Below are 21,516 nucleotides of genomic sequence, written 5' to 3'. Positions count from 1 at the left end.
TGGCAATGATACAGGTTAACTCCTGGGAAAACCCAGCCTACCTCAAAGAAGATAATGACCATCAAAGAACCTCCTTATGGAGTTTACCTCAAATGTGGCAAACAAGCTACTGGGAAAAATGTCCTTGTTTCTACCACAGACAGAATCCTGCCTAAAAATGGGCAAGCTTGGATGCAGGCAGAGTTGACAGACAAACTCTGCCAAGACAGGTAAGCAAGTCCTCAATAGTTCCTGCCTCACAAACATGTCTGTCAGATATACTGGGCCAGAAGGCTGAAGATGATGCTCTAATGTTATACAGAGTTTTGGATGACAGCTCAGGCAGCAAACTGTCTCTGACATCTCATTTGGGAAATTCCTAACCTGCACCCCTTGTATACTCAGGTAATTAATTGTATTCCCTCTCAAGTCTCTGATGGGGTTGAAGACCAGATAGTTTAGTTTTACAACTAAGCTTAGTTGTTTAGGGGTTAAGATGTTTTTAGGTCTAGATAGATGTTTTAAGTTGATTATGATGAGATATGAGCGATACTGATTTTCATTCAGAATCTTAGACACACCAAGATAGGAAAGAGGTTTTCTTCAAGGCTGCCAAATACAAATAGCCAAGATACTATGAATGTAACATTTATATAATTCCTGATTGTTTCATGGTTCTTCTTGCTGTAGGTAGTTTATTGTATATATGTATAATAATATAAATATATATGCAAAAATAAATTAAAATAAAATAAAAAATTTAAATTATATATATGCATATTGGCATACCCATTGCAATACTCATATTTCAGGAGATCCCTGCATGTGAATCTCTAGTAACTGGAGCTACCACCTGAGTACTGGGAATGCAACCTGGGTCCTCCACATGCGCAGCAAGTGCACTTAACTGCTGACTCTCAGCACCCTGCTCTGCTTGATACATTCTAAGTTGGAGTTAAGCTATCTTGTTTGTTTTTGAGGTGCCGGGGGCAGAGGGAGGGGGGGAAACTATACATTAAGTCAACTTTTAGGAACTGGTTCATCTAACACTTGAAAACTACAAGATAAGAGACTTCCAAAAATTTCATCACAGTAAGGTAGTCATGGAAGAACTTTGCATAAAAATGCTTACAAGGGCTGGAGAGATGGCTCAGAGGTTAAGCACACTGACTGTTCTTCCGGAGGTCCTGAGTTCAAGTCCCAGCAACCACATGGTGGCTCACAACCATCTATAATGTGATCTGGCCTGATGTACATGCAGGCAGAGCACTGTATACATGATAATAAAAAAGAAATCTTTTTTAAAAATGCTTACAAGTACAACTGTTTCCATTAAGAAAAAAATCATTTAAACCAGATAATGTGTTTCCTAAAGGAAGATAAAAACGCCATGCTGAATCTACAAGTAGAACAATATGATAGGCAGATTTGGGCCCAGGGGTCCCACTCAAACTAAGGCACCAGCCAAGGACAATACAGGAGGTAAACTTTAAACCCCTTCCCAGATCTAGCCAATGGTCAGAATATTCTCCACAGTTGAGTGGAGAGTGTGATACGACTTTCTCACGTACTCTGGTGCCTCACATTTGACCATGTCCCCTGGAGGGGGAGACCTGGTGGCACTCAGAGGAAGGACAGCAGGTAGCCAAGAAGAGACTTGATACCCTATGAGAATATATAGGGGGAGGTAATTCCCCTCAGGAACAGTCATAGGGGAGGGGAATAATGGGAAAATGGGGGGGGGGGAATGGGAGGATACAAGGGATGGGATAAACATTGAGATGTAACAAGAATAAATTAATAAAAAAAATAAAATTAAAAAAAAAAACGCCATGCTGAAAAATAACACAGTATAAAATTATGTCCACATTAGTCATTCTAAAATGACAGACAAGATGGAAATAAAGGTAGAGAAAACTCAAGTGTCCTTGAACAGAAAATTCACTAAGCAACCTTCAAAGGAAGGCATGCAGTATAGAAGGCATGCAGTATGCTGTACCATGGATGACTTGATGCGGCAGTATGCTACATAAAAAGAGCCAGTGACAAAATGACAACCACTCTAAGATTTCACACACACAAGAAAATTATAGTAGTTAAATTCATGGTGGTGAAAAGGAGAGTGGCAGTTGCCAGAAGCTGGATAGTAAAGTAAAGGGAGCCTGTTGTCATATGAATTTAGAGAGTTTCAGTCGCAAAAGATGAAAAAGTTCTAGAAATTAGTTACTGAATGAGGCAATACTTAACACTACTAAACCATATGCTCAGAGATTAAGATGTTACATTGTAAGCTGTGAATTTTACCACAGGAAAAAAAACAGTAAGAAGGTATATTAGTTACTTTTCTACTGCTATAATAAACAAATGACCAAGGCAACTTATAGAGGGAAGGGCTGATTAGGACTTAAGGCTGCAGAGTGATGAGTCCATCACCATTATGGCTTCTCCAAGTGGCAGCAAATACCAGGTATAGTGTCTAGAACAATATAAAAGCTCACATTTTAAACCACAGTGCAGGGAATGAATGAACAATGACACGAGGCTTTTAAACTCTGGCATCCCATCTCTAGTGATGTACTTCCTCAAACAAGGCCACACCTCCTAAGCTTTTCCAAACAGCACCGGCAAATGGGGACCATGTATTTGAATGTCTGAGACTCTGGGGGATATCTTATTCAAACTACCACAGAAGGGAAACATATTTTCCTTAGAAAGCTTAAATCTGTTAGATCTAACTACTATTCGCTTCCTCCATCATCTGTTAATGCGTTAGCCTCTGGACTGCAACACAAGTCAATGACTGCTCTGAAACTTATGGGCTAAATAATATAGTAACATAATGATCAAGACAAATCCAATTACCTGGGTCAGTGGCAGAGATAATTGCTCCAAAAAAGAGGCAATCCGTGTAGTAAAATTTATCAGACAGCTGGCCCACAATCTTCATGAGTTTCACCACCCCATACATAAGATTTCTGTAAGATGGTAGGTAAACAGTGTCAGGGATAAAAAAAATCTTGCATACATATAAGCAGAGCACTAGGGTGCTAGAATGTTATACTTTCAGGGAGACTCGGGAAAACAATAGGCAGCTTTTATGGTTGGACACTTACTAGGAACCTACGCCAATAGAACTTTGGCACCAAGGAATGGTTTGTGTTGAGTGTTATCTTGCAGAAGCATCTCACTATTTCTCTGGCTGTTGTTGCTTTTCTGTGTGTCCATCAGAATGGGGCACTGAGACAGAGTCTCGTGTAGACCAATCTGTAGACCTTGGCTCACCACATAGCAGAGGATCATGTTCGACTCTGATCCTCTCAAGGATCGCCCTGAGCTCCTGATTCTCTTTCCTCTGCCTCCCAAGTGCTGGAATTCCAGATGGAGACCGCCACCACTCAATACTTTATGCATGTTAGGTAAACTGTACCAACTGAGTTACAGTCCCAGCCCCTGAATATTTCATTCTTAAAAGTTCTCATTACAACTATAGCAACTGTGAGGTATGGTATTTAATGAGTCATAAGGGAGTATGGGGAGAGTGGAAGATACAGCCTGAAATAATGTATAATAAATCACCATAAATGTAGAATTATGAGATAGTTTATCTCAAGTCATAGAAATTAGGGGCCAGATGAATCTGGAGAGACTGATATCACCTCATTAAGGACAAATTCCAAGACCCTCCTTTTAAAGAACAGAAGATCCTTGACTTTATCTTTGCAAGTAACTTTTAAAGTCCTTCCCATATTCAGAGTTGCTAGTGCAATTTTAAAAGCCTAGTATCTCTTTTCTGTTGCAAGACTCCACTTAACCTCCCACATGGCCTTTAGTCATCAAATCCGGTCTCCCTTTGGTTATGAAAGTTTCTCGGCTACTGCTTCTTTCTGATGGCTTTGGTAATATTGAGCAATGCTGGTTAGAAAGTTTGCAGGCTGCTTTTTGTCTACCTTTTCTTCTCCAGACCAAGGAGGCAAGGTGCCTCACAGATCTCAAGGATATATACTAATGACATGACTTGTAGTGTCTTCCATGTTCTCTGCTTTGAAGCTACCTTCTTCTTTCCCTACTTTCTGTACCACACACTTTATAAGAAGTTACAACATACAACCCACCCAGCTAGGTTACAACGAAGATCTGGGGTTGATAGGACTAAGTTCTACCTCTCTGAAGGAGATATATCTATAACACTTATCTATAATTTGGCGCAGGAAATGTGTCTCTTCTCATTTATTTCTTCACTAAATCATATATCTCCGTGAAGACTCAGGTATATTTATTTTATACTCTATATGATAATCTAATAGAAGGCTATTCATTTTGTTGTGTTTCAGTCACTGGTGGGCTCTGGCTATAGTGAATGAAAACTTCCAGGTTGGCCTTTGAGTTTCTTTGACATACCTTATAGCTTTATGGCTGTCTGGTTTTTGAGCATTTCCTTACTCTTTGCTATTGAAAGATGCTCCATCTTCACGTAAAGTTCCTGTTCCAGCCCTAGAGTAAGGTTCTTTCTATCAGAAATTATGATCTAGTAATTTTAGCTAATTTTAATTATTCTAAATTTAAATTTAATGCTCACACGTATCTAATGACTGCTGTACTGGACAGGATAACTCTATCCTAACTGCTTCACACAACATTAAGATATGGCTTTGTACACAATGCTGACTAATCTCATTCCTTTGGGCAGTAGGTTAGGCTGGTTACACAACAAAGAATCACTTACCCAATAATGAAGCAGGAAACAGCAGTTCCCAAGAAAGCATAGGCCAGAATTGATCCAAGATTTCTGAAAAAGTGTCTCTGAACGAAACAACAACAAAAATAAGAGATGATAGTAATTCTTGACAGCAAGCCAAAAAAAAAAAAAAAAAAAAAGAAATCAAACATACAAACAAAAAAGAAACCTCACATTAGAAGCTCCCAAAACCTGGTATTCTACACTGTTTATCCATCTAGTAATCTCAAGGATCACTCCTTATTGTTCTGCATTCTTCAGGAGCTGGACTTTGTCCAGCACTCTCCTGGGAAGCTCAGGCCCCGTGGAGCACCAAACTGGAAGTGCATGCTTAGGGCAGAAAAGGATGAAGTGTTGGCTCAAAGGAGCTCAGGGCTCTGATACCTGAGCCAGATATAATGAGAGCCCAGCCTGTCTTGAGCAAGTTAGTGGCTACTTCATGAGCAGCCCATAATGGAGGCTCTCTCAGAGCTCGGAAACAGAGTGGCAGCGACAGGAGCCGTTCTTTGTTCTGGCAGACAAAATGGCTGCTACTTGAACAGCCAGCCACTTTCTCTCCCAGACAAGCACTGTGGTGGGTGGAGTGGCATGAGAAAGATGGCTGCAGCAATCAGCACTGACAAGCCACCAGTGAATGGTGGAAGCTCACAGTGGCCAGCAGAATGTGGCTGATGGACCAGCAGTAAAGCCCAGGGTCCAGAGATGAATTCTTTAGGGAGGAGGGGAGCCCTTCCTTCCCCCCAGAATAAATAAGAAATCTCAGACAGTCATGGGGAAAGGCTGATGGTAGTATGTTTGTTTCTTGTGAAATCGGAGACTTACAAAGTTTGGGCAGTGGAAGAGGTTTTTAGGGTGAATGTGTTTGATTCGCTGGGGCTAGGGGAGTCAGGGATACTTAATCTACTTATAACAAGACAGCCCTATTATAAGAGAGGGAAAACTATCCTATGGAGGGGAGAACTCTAGGTATGGTCAAAGGTCATTGGTTGAAAGCCAAGACACCAAGATCATTATCATAGGGTGGGTGTTTCCAGGAATCCCCAGGTGTACTCTAAATGGGTTTCTTATCAGGAAAGGGTCAGCCTGTAATCTCCCTGAGAGCTATATGTTGCTCCATCTTACACCAAGCTCAGAGGCTGTTTAGAAATGCCAGAGTTAGACTTTAACAGAAGGGTCCCACAACTCCTAAATAATGCCATTCAGCCTTAAACATTATGATTTTAAAATACCCTCTGTACTATCAATCACTGAGAAAGTTACCAAAACCTCATAAATTTCAGACAAAATAATTCTGGTTAAGTATACTAAGCTGTATTAACTATATGTGTGTGTGTACTCATGTATATAAGTAAACCAATTACTTTTTGAGACTGGAAACAAACCAGTTTACTCCATGATCCTGATAGCTACTTCCAGTTCTAGTGTGATCTTAGATGATCATTAGAGTTGTAATTGTGAAACAAATAAATGGCAAAGTGTCTTCTGAGAAGCTCTCTACTGAATTTGATAGTGGGAAACAGACTCGTAAATATATGCTCATGGAACTTGACATATCCCCTTATATTCATCTGGTTTATACTTTGAAGCCTGAAAAAGAGGACAGTGTAGAAGGGAATGGAAAAATGAGAATGGTAGTGAGTTCAATTCAAAATGGTTCTGTTTGTATAGGAAAAAAAATAACCAATGTTAAGATGTAGTGAAAAGTACAAGATGTAGAAAGTTGCAAGATTACAATATCTCTTTGGTTGGTTCTACATATTCAAAAGTTACCTTCAAACTCAACACAAAAAAAAATACATGCACACATATATTCACTTCTTATAAGTCATCAGGTCCATGGGGTCTTCTGATGGAGGGAAAGTTATACCTGCTCTTTTTTAAAATATAGTTTATTAATTTATTCATATTACATCTCAATTGTTATCCCATCCCTGTATCCTCCCATTCCTCCCTCCCTCCCATTTTCTCCTTACTCCCCTCCCCTAAGACTGTGACTGAGGGGGACCTCCTCCCCCTGTATATGCTCATAGGGTTATACCTGCTCTTAAGATCTTTTAGCAACACACAAAGGCAATTCCTATTTGAAATTCAGAACCACTTAACAATAATAGGCAAGTAAAATCTTCCAAATACCCTAGTTAAACAAAAAACATCAAAACCTTAGCCTTTTTTCTTTTTTAGTTTTTTTCAAAACAAGGGTTTCTCTGTGTAGCCTGACTGTCCTGGACTCGCTTTGTAGACCAGGCTGTCCTCGAACTCACAGGGATCTGCCTGCCTCTGCCTCCTGAGTGCTAAGATTTAAGGATTCCAGAGACCCAGTATGCCAGCTGAGCAATATCAGAGAAAGAGAGCACTGACAACATCAGCCTATATGAGCAAAGGAGAGCAGTTGTCCTTTGTCCTGTGTCTCAGACAATCGAAGACCCAGTTCTCATCTTTCCACAATGCTCATCCCTCTGGGGCTCAGATTTCAAAAGAATGTTTACTGCCCGTAAGTGACCTGCTCAGAAGAGATTCTTTCCAGGACATGTCATGCCAACAGTCAGCAAATAAAGGTGTTGACCCTGTCTTAAGTCTTTTTTAAGCTATTGCATTTATATAGCAACATTTTGGGGGGGGTCAGATTTCAAAAATATTAACAACTGTGATTCCAATAAAACCTCCACTGAAGAGGCTGGTAAGATGGCTCAGTAGGTTATGACACTTTCCACCAATCCTGATGACCTCCGTTCAATCTCTGAGACCTCCACTGCAGAAAGGAAGAACTGACCCATTCAAGTTGTCCTCTGACTTCTACTTGCACGCATTCACATACACAGGCACCAAAATAAATAAAATTAACTTCCATTAATGGCTTATCCAAGAAAATGCTAGGACCAATGGCATTCAGGTGCCATACCCAGATACAACTTGCAATCTCAGATGGATTTTTGCTCTGTACTCAATGTCAGAACATGGTTCAAGAATGGAGTTGTGTGAAAAGAATTATGAGAGCTTGTGAGAAAACGCCAAAAAACAGGACTAGAGTCTTGTGACCTCTATTCTTTCTAAACATTGCTTTGCTCTTGAAATGTGCTTTTGTGCCTCTCCCAGGTGTAGTAAATAGGGTTTACTTCAGATTACCCATTATCTTACTTTTGTTATTCAAAAAAATGTTTCCAATCATAGTCTGTCCTTAAGTTTGTACACAGCCTGAAGTCATGTGAACTTTAGTCATGTGACCTTGCTTAACTGTCTAAGTTAGGGTTACTATTGATGTGATTAAATACCATGACCAAAGCAACTTGGGAAGGAATGGGTTTATTTTACCCATAGCTCCATATAACAATCCATCATCAAAAGCAGTGAGGGCAGGAACTCACCCAGGGAGGCAGGAGCTGGTACAGAGGCCATGGAGGGGTGCTGCTTATTGGCCTGCTTTAAGTGGCTTACTTAGCTTGCTTTCTTATAGAACCCAGGACCATCTGTCCAAGAATGACACCACCCACAATAGGTTAGGCCTTCCCTATCAATCACTAAGAAAATGACTTACAGCTGGATCTTATGAAGGCATTTTCTCAATTGAGGCTCCTTCCTTTCAGATAACTCTAGCTTGAGTTAAGGTGACATAAAACTAGCCAGCACATTAACCCTCAGAATATAAATTTCTGATGCTATAAATAAAGTTGGCTATTGCATGAGACTTTAGTCCCCTCATTTTTAGGCTCCATTCTCTCAGATTCACACCACCAACTAGCGAAGTGGCACTCAGTTTTGTTTTGGGCAATTATTCCCAGAGTTAATAGAAAGACAGATAAATTCATATTTGTGATATTAGCTAAAGCACAAAACCAGAAATGTAAATCTACAAAAATATATCCATAATATATTCCCGGATCTCAATCTTTCTTCTCTCCACCACACACAAATTGGTCATTTCTTATTCAAACCTGGTGAACTACATTAAATACAAATAGGCAAAACACTATGAATATAACATTTATGTAATTCCTGATTGTTTCATGGCTCTTCTTGTTGTAGGTAGTTTCTTTTTATATGTGTAATAATATAAATATATGTAAATAACAAGAATAAGAAAAGCTATGCCATATGCTTATATATTATATCAGCATTTAAATGCAAATTTCATAATATACAAAGTAGTTTCATATAGACTAGCTCATCCAACTCTCAAAGCACCCCTGTAGGGTTTCACCCAAATTTGTTTGTTTGTTTGTGCCATACTGGAGACTGACTTAGAATATTAGGGAAATGCTTTAAGACTGAGCTAAATCATCAGCTGTTGTTTTGCTCTTTAGACAGAGGGATTTACCCAGTCACCCAGGCTGGCTTTAAACTAGTGGAAGTCCATTTGCTTTTTCCTCCCCAGTGCTGAGATTATAGGCATAAGCTGCCATATGCAACTCTTAAACCATCTTCCATGAGAAAAATCTCAGGTTCTAAGCCATGGTTTGAGTTGCCTAAAGTCATCCATCTACCAAATTATGACCAGGAACTAGAAAGCCAGTCTCTGGACTTCAACCCATGGCTTTTTTAATCCCTACCACTCTGCTTTGTGAGGAGAAAGGAAGGACAGGAGTTACTTGAAGACTAGACCTTTCTTCCTATTTTTATGTGTCTACAATATAGTCATGATTGGCATCTACTTTTCTCTCTCAAGCACAGAATGGCAAGCAGAGAAAAGAAAGGAGATAGTGTCATGCCCAAGTAAAGCCTTCAAGAGCAGGGTTCACTTTTAGTGAAATACACTGGACATCCCAGTTAGTAATATATCAGTCTCAGCCTTATATTCCTACTGCTGGGAAAGTACTATTATCTCCCATTCTCATCATCTGTGGTGTGTGTGTGTGTGTGAGCGCACGCACGCATGTATGAGAGAGAGTCACAAAAAAAGTTGTCTACGTGATTTTTCCAATAGTAGTGCCTATAAACAAAGCACAAACAGTGGCACAAAATCAAAGGCAAAGCCAATAGGAACTTTTTCAAAGTTGAAATAAGATGAGTGTCTGCAAAGGTGTATAGAACATACATAAATCACATGATCCAAATGTATCTATTTAAAAGTTAACATTAGCTAAATGGTAAAATCTTTCTCACCCATGTAATCAACACTAGGTGCCATCAGATATGGCAAGCACAGTAACAACCACCTATCTGGTGACTTTAGAAGGATTGAAAGGCACTAATGATTGGTAACACAGAAAGCTAATATGTCAAAAGGAAGTTCAATTTAATAGGGAAAACTTGTTATTTGGGTTTCTTTTAAGAAAACAGAGCTGATGAAGGGACAGGTATACAAAAATAAGGTGTTTTTCAACCATTAGAAAGACTTTCATAAGCTATGATTTGCTTTCATTTTTATGTAAAAATAAATTGTTCATCACCCATTTGACCCAAAGAAGAGTTCCCAAAGTTTGCACTGAGGGGAAAAATAATAGTCATTATACTTATAATAACCATGTCCTATCTATTATGTGTCAATAAATGATGTAAAGATTCAGATGACTTTGGCAACTTTAAAAATGACCTGGGAAAGGATACATTTGAGATGTTTTATGTGGAAAACCTGCATCTAGCACGAAGAAACAACCCTGAGCCTTGCATTGGACAGAATCCCTAGCTTTGACTTAGTTCTGCATTGACTGCATATTCTCGCCTGCAGCATTAATCATTCTGAATGTTTTCAACATTAACGAGACACAGGACCCTTTCTACAATCTGAAATGTGTGTGTGAAAACACACAGCAGCCTGTTCCTCAGTTATGCAGCAGCCCAGCCCTCTGGAGTTCTCTCCTGTCCCAGTGCAATGCAGAAAGGAGGGCTTACTTCATCTATGAAAGGGAACACTTGTTTGACTTTGACCTGAAGTCTTAAATGTTTTTGTACAAGACTGGGTGACTGTTCATGTCCCTCCTTTCTCCATACTGTAAGTGAAAGAGTCAGCTTTTGTCCTGCACAGTGATTTCTAGGACCCTTCCGTTCCAGCCTCCCTAACTCTGACTGAGCTGACAGCTAAAAGTCCTTGTCTTTCTGTCTTCAATTCATGAAATACTTATGGAGAATCATTACTAAGGGCTAAACTTCATACTCCAATAACTTTGCTAGGGACTTTGAAGCATAAATTGTTTAATCATGAGCTAAACCTTTGTGTTGATGTGCAACCATCATTATTCTCTTAAAGATCTGTGAATATTCACATTGCCATAGAAACAGAAATAAATATGTAGAGTCCCTGTACCTAGTTGATACACCATTAATGGTTTAAAACCAAGGAGTGGTTTTGACAGAAAATCCAGTAGGTTGGGCAGGCATCCTCTCCTAAAGGGAACTGGGAAGTGTTCCATCTTCTATTTTCTGGAAGAGTATTTGCAAGGATTCTTTTATTTCTTCCTTAAATGTCAGGCCTAGTTCACTAATGAAGCCATGTAGGTTTGTAGGTAGGTTTTTAACTATTAATTTAGTTTTTTAATTGAATACAGAGCTATGCAAGCTTTCTATATTATCTCTGGTCAGTTTTGTTGATTTGTATTATTCAAGGAATCTGTCCATTTCACTTGTCAAATTTACTAGAACAAGAGCTAGAAAGACACCTTAGTCTATAATGTGCTTGCCATGGAAGCATGGAGACCTTAACATCTCCGACGTTCACATAAAACAAAAGCTGGGAAGATGGCTCAGGAGTAAAATCTCTGGGCATGGCCATGTATTCCTGTAGCTCCAGCATTGAAAGGCAGAGACAGGTGGCTAATGAGATCTTGCTGGTCAGCCATCCTAGCCAAACAGTGAGTTTCTGGTTCCATGAGAAATCTTATCTCAATGCAGTAAGTTAGAGAGTAACAGAAGGAAACCTTTGAGATCCTCCTCAGACATCTGTATGCATGCAAGCAGGTACACATACCTGCACACTCGTGCATATACAACACACACACACACACACACACACACACACACACACACACACAGTGGGCATAGTAGTGCACACTTAATCCCAGTGCTGAGGAGGTTGAAAAAAAGCAGATCCCTGGAACTCCCTAACCAAACAGTCTAGCCAACTTAGAAAGATTTAGCCAATAAAAGACTCTGTCTCAAAAAACCAAAAAGAAAAAAAAAACAAAAACAAACAAACAAAAAACAAAAACAAATGAGGTCTATGGTGCCTGTTCTGAGTACTCCTTTCTTATCCACTGAATGTCTGATTATATTCTGTAGTAATACCCTTTCTTATGTTCCTAGTACAGTTTTCCCAATTAATCTAGCCAGAGCTTCTTCATTTGGAGGTCATTTTCTAGTTCATAAAGATGTGGTTGAGTTTTACTGTCAGCCAAGATCTCTTGTCTCTAGACCTGGAAGGTCTATCTCTCATCCTCCATCAGACCTGAAATAGCTCTGTGGCTGCTATCCTTGGAAGGCCTTTGGGGACCAAATCTTCACACAGTATTCTCATGACAGATAGATAGATAGATAGATAGATAGATAGATAGATAGATAGATAGATAAATAGACAAACAGACAGACAGACAGACAGACCTGCCTATGTTTTGTTAAAGTACTCATTTTTCTCAAATAAATAGCTGTTTGGGCTTAAGATGCTGTCAAGTATGTCAAACACAATGTTCCTCTATAAGGAGAACAGTTAAGTTCTTTAAATCTTTTCTTTTTTACTTTGGACTAACAGTGGATTAAATAAGGTTGAAAAGATGGTATAGAAAGGGTTTGTGCCCACGTGGGTCTGCTCAATCTATTGCACTAACCAAGGACAATACAAGTTGTAAACATTGAACCCCTACTCTGATCTACCCAATGGACAGGACATTCTCCACATAACTGTGGAGAGCAGAGACTGACTCTAACATGAACTCTGGTGCCCCATATTTGAGCACCTCCCCTTTGGTGGGGAGGACTGGTGGCACTCAGAGAAAGAATAAGCAGACTACCAAGATGACACTTGATAGCCTATGATAGCCTATGGGGGAGGAGGTCCCCCTCAGTCTTAGACCTAGGGAAGGGGAATAGGGTGAAAGCGGGAGGGAGAGAGGAATGGGCGGATACAAGTGATGGGATAACAATTGAGTTGTAATCTGTATAAATTAGTAAAATTTAAAAAAATAAAGGGTTTGTGTACCATTCATCCATTTCCCACCCACCCCCAGTGACTATATCTTCTGTAACCATAGGAAATGGTCCAAAACTAGGAAATTGACATTGGTACAGTGTCAATGCAATTTTATCATATGTGTGGATTGTATAACTACTGCCACAGTCAAGATACAGAACTGACCTGGAGTATAACACTCATCTAACATGTATGCAAGGCTATCCATTCCGAAATCCTTGGTACCACAAAAATACTGTGTAACATACAGAAATATTCCATAACTAAAAAAAAGTCCCTTGTGGCCTCCTCAAATTCTACCTTACCATCATACTTAAGATTAGGCAACCACAAATTTGTTCTCTATTTGTATAATTTGGTTGTTTCTGTAATACTACATAAATAAAGTAATATAGCATACAATTTGGAGTGTCTGACTCAGCAGAATGCCTACACGGCCCATCCAGATTGGACATCAATCATTTTTTCCATATGATTGCTCAGGATTTTTCTATGGAATGGGTGATACTCAACAGTATGTTTAACCACCACCCACAGGAAGGCATTTTGGTTGTTTGAGGGTTTTGTCTTACAAATAAGGTAGCACAAAGAACGAGGCATAGGTTTGTGTGTGAACACAAGTTTATTTTCTTTTCAACAAATCCTCAGCAGTGAAGCTGTTAGGCCTTAAAACGTCTTTGACTTCAGTTTGACCATAATTAACACTTTGTGTGCCAAAGTGGCAGTTTGGAAGGGCTCTAGATTTTAAAACAGAAACGGACCACTGACAATGTGCCAACTATGGTCTCTGAGAAGGTACAGAACACAGAAATCTGAGAGTTAAGGGGGAAACTGGAAAATTATCCAGGGCAACACTAAGACTTCCATTCTGCCTAAGAAAGAAAGAAAGAAACAAAGAAAGAAAGAAAGAAAGAAAGAAAGAAAGAAAATGGTCTAGACTGGAATCCCCTAAAGAACACTTAAAAATAGTGATGGGGAGGGTAAAGAGCTATAGCTCTTCACAGTTGATGGCTTCTGGCAGCAGTGTGGGTGGGAAGGACTCAGTTTTCTTTAAGGGGCTTCCCACTGGGATTTTGATCATGCTTAAATGAGTATATGGGCAGCACAAATTGGACTTGGTATCTTTTTTTTCTCTTCCTCCGCCCCTTCTTTCTTCTGGGAGATCATAGGGTGGAAGGTGGATCCGGGAGGAGGACTGGGAAGTGAGTGTGATCAGGGTGTACTATACGAAATTCCCAAATAATCATAACAAGAGTGTATTGAACAAAAAAAGAGAAATCTTTTACAAAATTACTGGCAAATGGTCATACCTTCTTTAAACTGTATCCAGCATGGAAAATAATCGGAGGCAGCAGAATGTTGAAAAACACCTCTGGATCAAATGTGACCTGAAAGTTTAAAAAGAAAACAGTCCAATTTCAGATAAAAGTCAACTGATTAGATCATATTTGTTTAATATTGCATGCTATTGACTAAAGTGCCTATTGGGAACAAAAGCCATCAATGTGCTAAATCATTACGTCAGAAAATCCACAATTGCCCTACTCCTACCTCACTCCAGCACTTCTGATTCCGGTATTCTGTTTTCATACATATTAAGTCACAACAGTTTAAGGCAATCTTGGGAACTCATAGAAATCTGCTGCCAATGTTTTTCAACAGACAATAAAAACATCATGGTTTTCATCACATATCCATGGAGGCCTAATTGCACTAAAAATGCTGTCGTGAGTCTTTATTAACTTCCCAGACCATTCATGGAATCCTTTATAGACATACTCCTACACCATGTAAGGGCACAGCGTTCAGAAATACTTCATGTGGCCTAGACAAAGGTATTAACAAGGTCAGCCACATCCTGATCATCAGCTCAAGTTTGGTAACTCTACAGAGACTGAAGTCGGTTGTTAATGATAAGGAACTTGCACTGGCACTTCTACACAGACGATCATAGTACAGCTAATGGAACTAAGCATTTATAAATATGCTGAACTTTTTTCAGGGAAGATGGTTAGGCTAAATATTTAAAATTATTAACTTACATAAAAGTCAATCTACCCACATAAATAAAGCTTTAATATTGATTTCTTGCCTATCCTGTAAATCATGCACATGAGAGATATATAATCTTTTTTTTCTGAAACATTTCTGCTACTCCGCCATCAAATGAAAAATGATGCTTTCAGCCAAGCATAGGGGTGAAAGCCTGTAATTCTAGCACTGAGGAGGCTGAGGCAGGAGGACAGTGAATTTGAGATGAGCCTGAACTACATTTTAAGACACTATCTCAAAAGAAAATGAAATGGAATTTTTGAAATTGAAAAACAATGCTTGGACTTAAATTCTAAAACAAACTTTCCTTCCTTTGAAGATTACATAAGTCTTTGGCATTCATCATTAGTAAGTAAGCACTCAAATATTTGCACGCTGTGTCAACAAAGCCATGAAGAACTATGAATTATATTTCAGCAGACTAAGCTAAAAGGGGAATTAAAAAGATAACTGCCATGTGGTAGTGGAATATGCCTTTAATCCCAGCACTCGGGAGGCAAAGGCAAGTAGATGGATCTCTGTGAGTTTGAGGCCAGTCTGGTCTACATTGTGAGTTCCAGGACAGCCAGGGCTACACAGAGAAACCCTGTCTGAAAAAAGCAAGAAAGAAAATGGAGGGCAGGGGAAGGAAAGCGAAGAGAGGGGAAGGGAGAGAAAGGGAAGAAAAAAGGAGGGGAGGGGAAGGGAGGGAAGGGGAAAGAAAGGGAAGGAAAAGGGAAGGGAGGAGAGGGGAGAAGAGAAAGGAAGAAAGGAAAAAAGGAAGGAAGGAAGGAAAGAGAGGCGGGGTTCCTTTTTAAGGTTAAAAGTAAAGAGTAAAACAATGCAGTTGGTGAAACAAGGCAAGAGGGAATATACAAAGAGGTTGTGCAATCCACAGTTTATGTTGGCTACAGATCCTAGCCAGTTAAGCAGGTCAGAAAGCTAAAGTAACAAAGTTAAAATCTGGCTCTTTTGCCCAGTGGCTGGTTTACCACATTTGAAGCCATCTCCATAAGGGGGTTCTTTGATGTTCACCATCATCTTTGAGGTAGGCTGGGTGTTACCAGGAGCTAACCTATCTTATTGTTAATGAATCTTTAAAATAATAAAAAACTTCTTTAAATATATGTCTCTGAGGTTTTTTTTTAATACCTTATCTAACTATTTTGCCTTATCTATCTGTAGAATCATGTCTATTTGTTAAACCTAGGATGTATATTCTTGTGCTAAATGTAGACATGACCATGATTTGATCAGTTAACAATTAACTTGTATTACTTAATTATCCTAAACAGCCTATGATAGCACTTTCAAAGTATTGGAAGTAGACCTTGTATTATAATTGAGGTGTATGGGTACAATACCTCATACTAGAGTAAAAATATATATAGTCTTAAATTTGAATTCTATACCAATGTTTCAAAATTAAACTTATTTTGTATTAATATACAAAATTCTCTCCCAATGAATTGAAAACAACCTTGTGAATAACAATTAAGGCCTTAAGTTGAGGAGTAGATTAATCTACTGTTGTCCTATCATTCCTTGTTTTGGCCACAGATAGGATTCTGCCTAATAAGCAAGCTTGGATGCAGGCAGAGTCGATGGCCAAACTCTGCCAAGACAGGTAAGCAAGTCCTCAATAGTTCCTGCCTCACAAATATGTCTGTCAGAAACGTTGGGCCAGAAGGCCAAAGATGATGTTCCAACATTAGAGAGAGTTTTGGTGACTGTTCAGGCAGCAAACTGTCTCTGTTGTTTTTTCATTTTGGAACCTACTAGCCTGCACTTCCTGTTTACTCAGGTAATCAATTTTTATTCCTTCTCAAGTTTCTGATGGAGTTCAAGACCAGGTAGCTTAGTTTTACAATGAAGCTTAGTTGTTTAGGGGTTAAGATGTTTTTAGGTCTAGATAGATGGTTTAAGTTGATAGAGATGAGATATGTTATATACTGATTTACATTCAGAATTTTAGACTCACCAACATAGGAAAGATGTTTTCTCCAAGGTTGCCAAATACAAATAGCCAAAACGCTATGAATGTAACATTTATATAATTCCTGATTGTTTCTTGGTTCTTCCTGCTGTATGTAGTTTATTGTATATGTGTGTAATAATATATATGTACATGTTAAAAAAATCAGGCTCTTCTCCTCATCCTGACCCAGAAGCACCCTACAAAACTGTAAACCAGGAATGTGACAGATTGTCCAGGGCTTTGGGAGGATTTCTCTCCTCCAGGTCAACATGAATCCAGGGACTCAACAAGCTTTTCCCAGACACTCAAGGTACCAACTCACCTTGCGCAGCATGTCATTCTGCTCCACACTGTTGATCTTGCCAGGGCTGATTTCTCCTTTCAGCGTGTATTCAAAGAACTTCCCACTAACATTCACCAATAAGGTGCTAAAGGCTCTATCTTCCTGAGTACAGCTGAGTGACTTGTCATGACCACTAGTAGCAGGGGTGCCATACCTCAGGATCACTCCGACAATGAGCCCTAAAAGAGGGTGACACACATTTAAAAAAAAATTAGTCCTGGCTTACTGTGCAGTCATTTATGGAGGGGCAGCCATGCAGCTCAGTTAAGCCTACCCACTTTTCTGAATTAATCAGAAAAAGCTATTCTCCCCTTTCTTTTTTGTCTCTCTCTTCCAGAAACTGGCCAAAGACAAAGTACACTTTCTCTGGTGTTTTTTCCCTCTTTGTCTGAAACTACCTCCCTTTTGTCATGTGGCTACTTGCCCAATCTCCAAGCTCAACTCCAAAAGCACGACTGTCTATCTTCCTCTTTCTCCATCTACCTCCTCTGGGCAGATGCTGAGATTTCCACATCATCTATGCTGGGATTATAAACACTAATAAAATTATCATTGAACTTGTAAAGTCAGTCATGTGGCAAAACAAGAAATATAGAAGGGATAACACTGCTGACGTAGTCCCTCAGCCACCAGGAGGATTAAACAGAACACTGGCTAAACATGGCCCTATGAACAGATTCAATCCTACTTCTGGTTCACGTCTCCTTTTTGAGGCTTTGAATAGAGATGATGAGGTGGGGAAAATGTAGAATGTTTTCTGTCCAGAACAGAAAGAAGAACTACTGAGTCTCCCCCCAACCCCCAAGTATCTCTCAAGCCAGTCCTAGTGCCATCTGCTAGGGAGGACCTGCCCACTGGAATTTTTAGTTGCTATAAATGTCGCATGCTTTGCCGCACACAAGAGGTAGACGAGAGGAAAAATAGTTTTGCTTAGGTCATCCCAAGCACTGAGGATCATGGAGAAAGTAATTATAGCCACTGGGAGGCTAAGTGTTGCAGTATAAACTTAACCAGTCATGATTGAGGGCTGTGTCACTGCTTCTCAAAGCTACCAATTTAAAATGATGTTTTTAATAATCTCATCCTGGCCAACGATGAAATAACCTTTAAACCTTAGAGGTATAAGAAAAGTCAGAGTTCATTTTTAAAAGCCTCTTTATCATTATCAAAAAGAAATACTAAAGAAAACAAAGACGCCCATAACGCAGACGCTAGTGAACAGGCAAAAGACAAGCACTTCTTCAGTGCCGATCTTCTAGCCAGGTCGTATGGCTGAATTTCCATTCATCTCTTCCTATCCAGTGACAAATCAGATGATGACAGAGACAGCCATGCAGAATTTGCTCAGCACCGCTCTGCACAGCCTTAGGAACATGCTTCTCAGCACTGTTGTGGCTAGCTTGGTTCTGGATTTCTGGGCATCTATGCTCGTAAGTGAAGTTGTGAGCTACCTATAGCAGGGTGGCTGCTGGTCACATTTCTGTTTATTTCCATGATCTTCCTCATCACTGCTCCAGCAAAGTCTGATATATACTCAGTCTCTGGTAGCTCTCACTCTTAAACACTGATAAAAACCTAGGGCTCCTCTGCACGGAGCAGGAAGGCAGTATATTGTGTACACAGTCGGTTCTAGTGTTTAGGAGCAATGAACAAACCATCTGCTATAGAACTCTGTCCTCCAGGTACAATATGGATATTGCAATGTAAAGGTAATTGTATTCTCCTGGATCTGTTGTTCTCTGGGAAGCCATCTCCTCTGCTAACCCAGGCCTAGACTGTTTTCATCCTCTGAGACTTACTGCTTAACAAGCTCACCCTTAATTGTTCTCTCTGAGCTCTGGGCTGGCTGGTTCAACTCAGCTGTTCTGGCTCAAACTCTTCTCCTAGCTGATTAATTTAATGTGGCTTCTCTCTTGGCACAGAATTAATCTGCTTGGCCTCAAACTAACTCAGCAATCTGCTCTAATCTGGCTACTTCTCATTTTCTGGCCTGTTCTATCTTCACCTGAGTTCTCTGCAACCCATCTCTCTATTACTGTCCTGGTTAAAAAACAAACAAACAAAAAAACCTGCCTCCTCTCTCTGAAAAACTGCCTCGTAAGGAGCTTCCCTTTCCACTCTCTTCTCGTGAGAGTTGGGCGTATCCTAGTCTCTGATTGGTCACCTTTTCTGCCACTCAATTAGACATTACTTTCAAACATGAGTGCTTCCTTCTATAAACCTTTGTTTGGGATTAAAGGCATGTATCACCACATCTGGATCTAAGATTTTCTTTACCTGATTCTTGTCTATACCAGGCTGGCCTTGAACTCGGATATGTTTGCCTCTGTCTCCTGGATTAAAGGCATATTTGCATTACAGGTGGATCCCACAGACCTAGGAGATCTTTGGATGTGATCTCTTGCCAAAACAGGCATGTTCTAAATTAACATTCCTCTATACTGCCATCTTGAAATTGGAGCAGTTGTGATTCCTCACTCACACACTTCATAATATTCGACCCACAAACATATCCTTGTAGAAGCTGCCCCTGGGATATACATAGTAAATTACTTTCTGAGGAGAAGGGCTCTTCTTCAATGGTACAGCTGTACCTAAGTTGTCCATGCTCCTATAGGCAACTCTTTCATTCATGCTCCTTTAAGTAACCCCAATGAAACCCACTACTTCACAAAGCTACACCAGTGGAATTGTTTCTTTGGTCTGTTATCAGAGCTCTATCTAAGGTGAAGGAAAGTCACATAGCCCCTTCATTCTTCTCATTTACACTATTCTGCTCATTCTTCCAGTGATTGTGTGGTCCCATGCCCTCATGGCTCCAGTGTGCTGTGCATTTACACCCAACATTAGAACTCCAACAGGGCCTGCATCTTTGCTGCCTCTGCACCCTTTTCTCCTTTAACAATGCAAAATTCCATAAATGTTCTACCCTCTTTGATGCAAGGATTTTCCTTAGGGGTTATTCTTCTCTGTGGCAATCTGGTGAACAAGTTACATTTATTGGTATCCTGTGGGCAAAACCATATACATCTGACTGTCTCTGTCTCTCTGTCTCTCTCTATCTGTCTCTGTCCCTCTCCCTCCCCTTCTTTCTCTGAGAGAGACAAAGACAAAGAAAAAGCACTTCTCTCTCTCTCTCTCTCTCTCTCTCTCTCTCTCTCTCTCTCTCTCTCTCTCTCTCTCTGTGTGTGTGTGTGTGTGTGTGTGTGTGTGTGTGTGTGTGTGTGTGTGTGAGAGAGAGAGAGAGAGATGAATGAATGCAGGGGCATACATAGAGATCAGAGAACAACTTTGGGTGTCAGTCTTGGCCTTCTACTTTGAGATGAGACCTCTCTTTTTGCTGCAGCATTCACCAGCCTGCCTGGCCAGTCGCTTCTGGGTAAATTTTTTCTCTCCACCTCTCATCTCCAGAAGCACTGGGATTATAGGTATACCACTATGATCATCTGGTATGTAAGATCTTGGGATTTGAACTCAGATCCTTACACTTGCTTTGCTCACTGAGCCACCTCTCCAGACCAATAATTGAACCATCTTATTGTCTCTTTCCCTTTTGGGGGGTGGGTGGGTTTGCTTTTTGTTTTGTTTGTTTGTTTGTTTGTTTTTCTGAGACAGGATTTCCCTGTGTAATAGCCCTGGCTGTCCTAGACTCTAGACCAGGCTGACCTTGAACTCACAGAGACCCCCCTGTCTCTGCCTTCCAGATGGTGGGATTGAAGTCCATGTGCCACCACACCTAGCTTCATCATTGTTTCTAAACTTAAATTACAGTGACATATTGACAATGACTAGGATCAGCTGTGGCACCAGAATTTCCTTCCAAAGCTACTGGAAGCATTGGGGACAGGAGGGTGGGGACTGCTTGATATTCTCAGGGCTTTACTCTCTAGATCTTTATAATGTCTTTTAGTCTCATGTCAGTCCTTGGTTAGACAACTAAGTACTCATGAAGTGTTATTTGATGAGGCACTTCCACAGCTCTTCAGCACTTGTCATGATACACAATGTTCTGTGCTGCCTGCAGAAAGGTGACCTGTTACAGAGTTTATATTAAACATGCTCATAAAGAAAAGCCAAAACACAATATTTACAGAAACTGCTTACATTAAAAGTTGCTTTACATTCCTATTTCTTAACTTTATTTACCTCTTCATCAGCTGAACTAATGAAGAAAGTAAACTGTACTCCTAGGTCCCCACAATAAATAGTGACAAAAGAGATTTAGGGGCTGGAAGGATGGCAGATCACAACTGCCTATAACTTCAGCTCCGGGTTATTCAATGGCCTCTTCTCACCTCCACAAGTACTTAAACACCTCCCTCTCCCTCTTCCTGTCC

General features: G+C 40.0%; 1 protein-coding gene across 1 annotated transcript in view; it reads right to left on the bottom strand.

Annotated features, from left to right (window-relative positions):
* Positions 1-21,516, bottom strand: part of Slc9a7 (solute carrier family 9 member A7) — a 151,176-nt gene that overhangs the window by 65,697 nt on the left and 63,963 nt on the right. The window contains exons 2-5 of the mRNA XM_051142420.1: positions 17,159-17,358; positions 14,138-14,215; positions 4,703-4,779; positions 2,842-2,954 (exon numbers count right to left, since the gene is read on the bottom strand). Coding sequence (XP_050998377.1) covers positions 2,842-2,954; positions 4,703-4,779; positions 14,138-14,215; positions 17,159-17,358 — 468 coding nt within the window. The remainder of the gene's footprint in view (positions 1-2,841; positions 2,955-4,702; positions 4,780-14,137; positions 14,216-17,158; positions 17,359-21,516) is intronic.

The sequence above is a fragment of the Acomys russatus genome, chromosome X (genome assembly GCF_903995435.1).
Source record: "Acomys russatus chromosome X, mAcoRus1.1, whole genome shotgun sequence".
NCBI classification, from domain to species: domain Eukaryota; kingdom Metazoa; phylum Chordata; class Mammalia; order Rodentia; family Muridae; genus Acomys; species Acomys russatus.
Note: the sequence above shows the minus strand (reverse complement) of the source record. Positions and strands in the feature narration are given on the sequence as shown.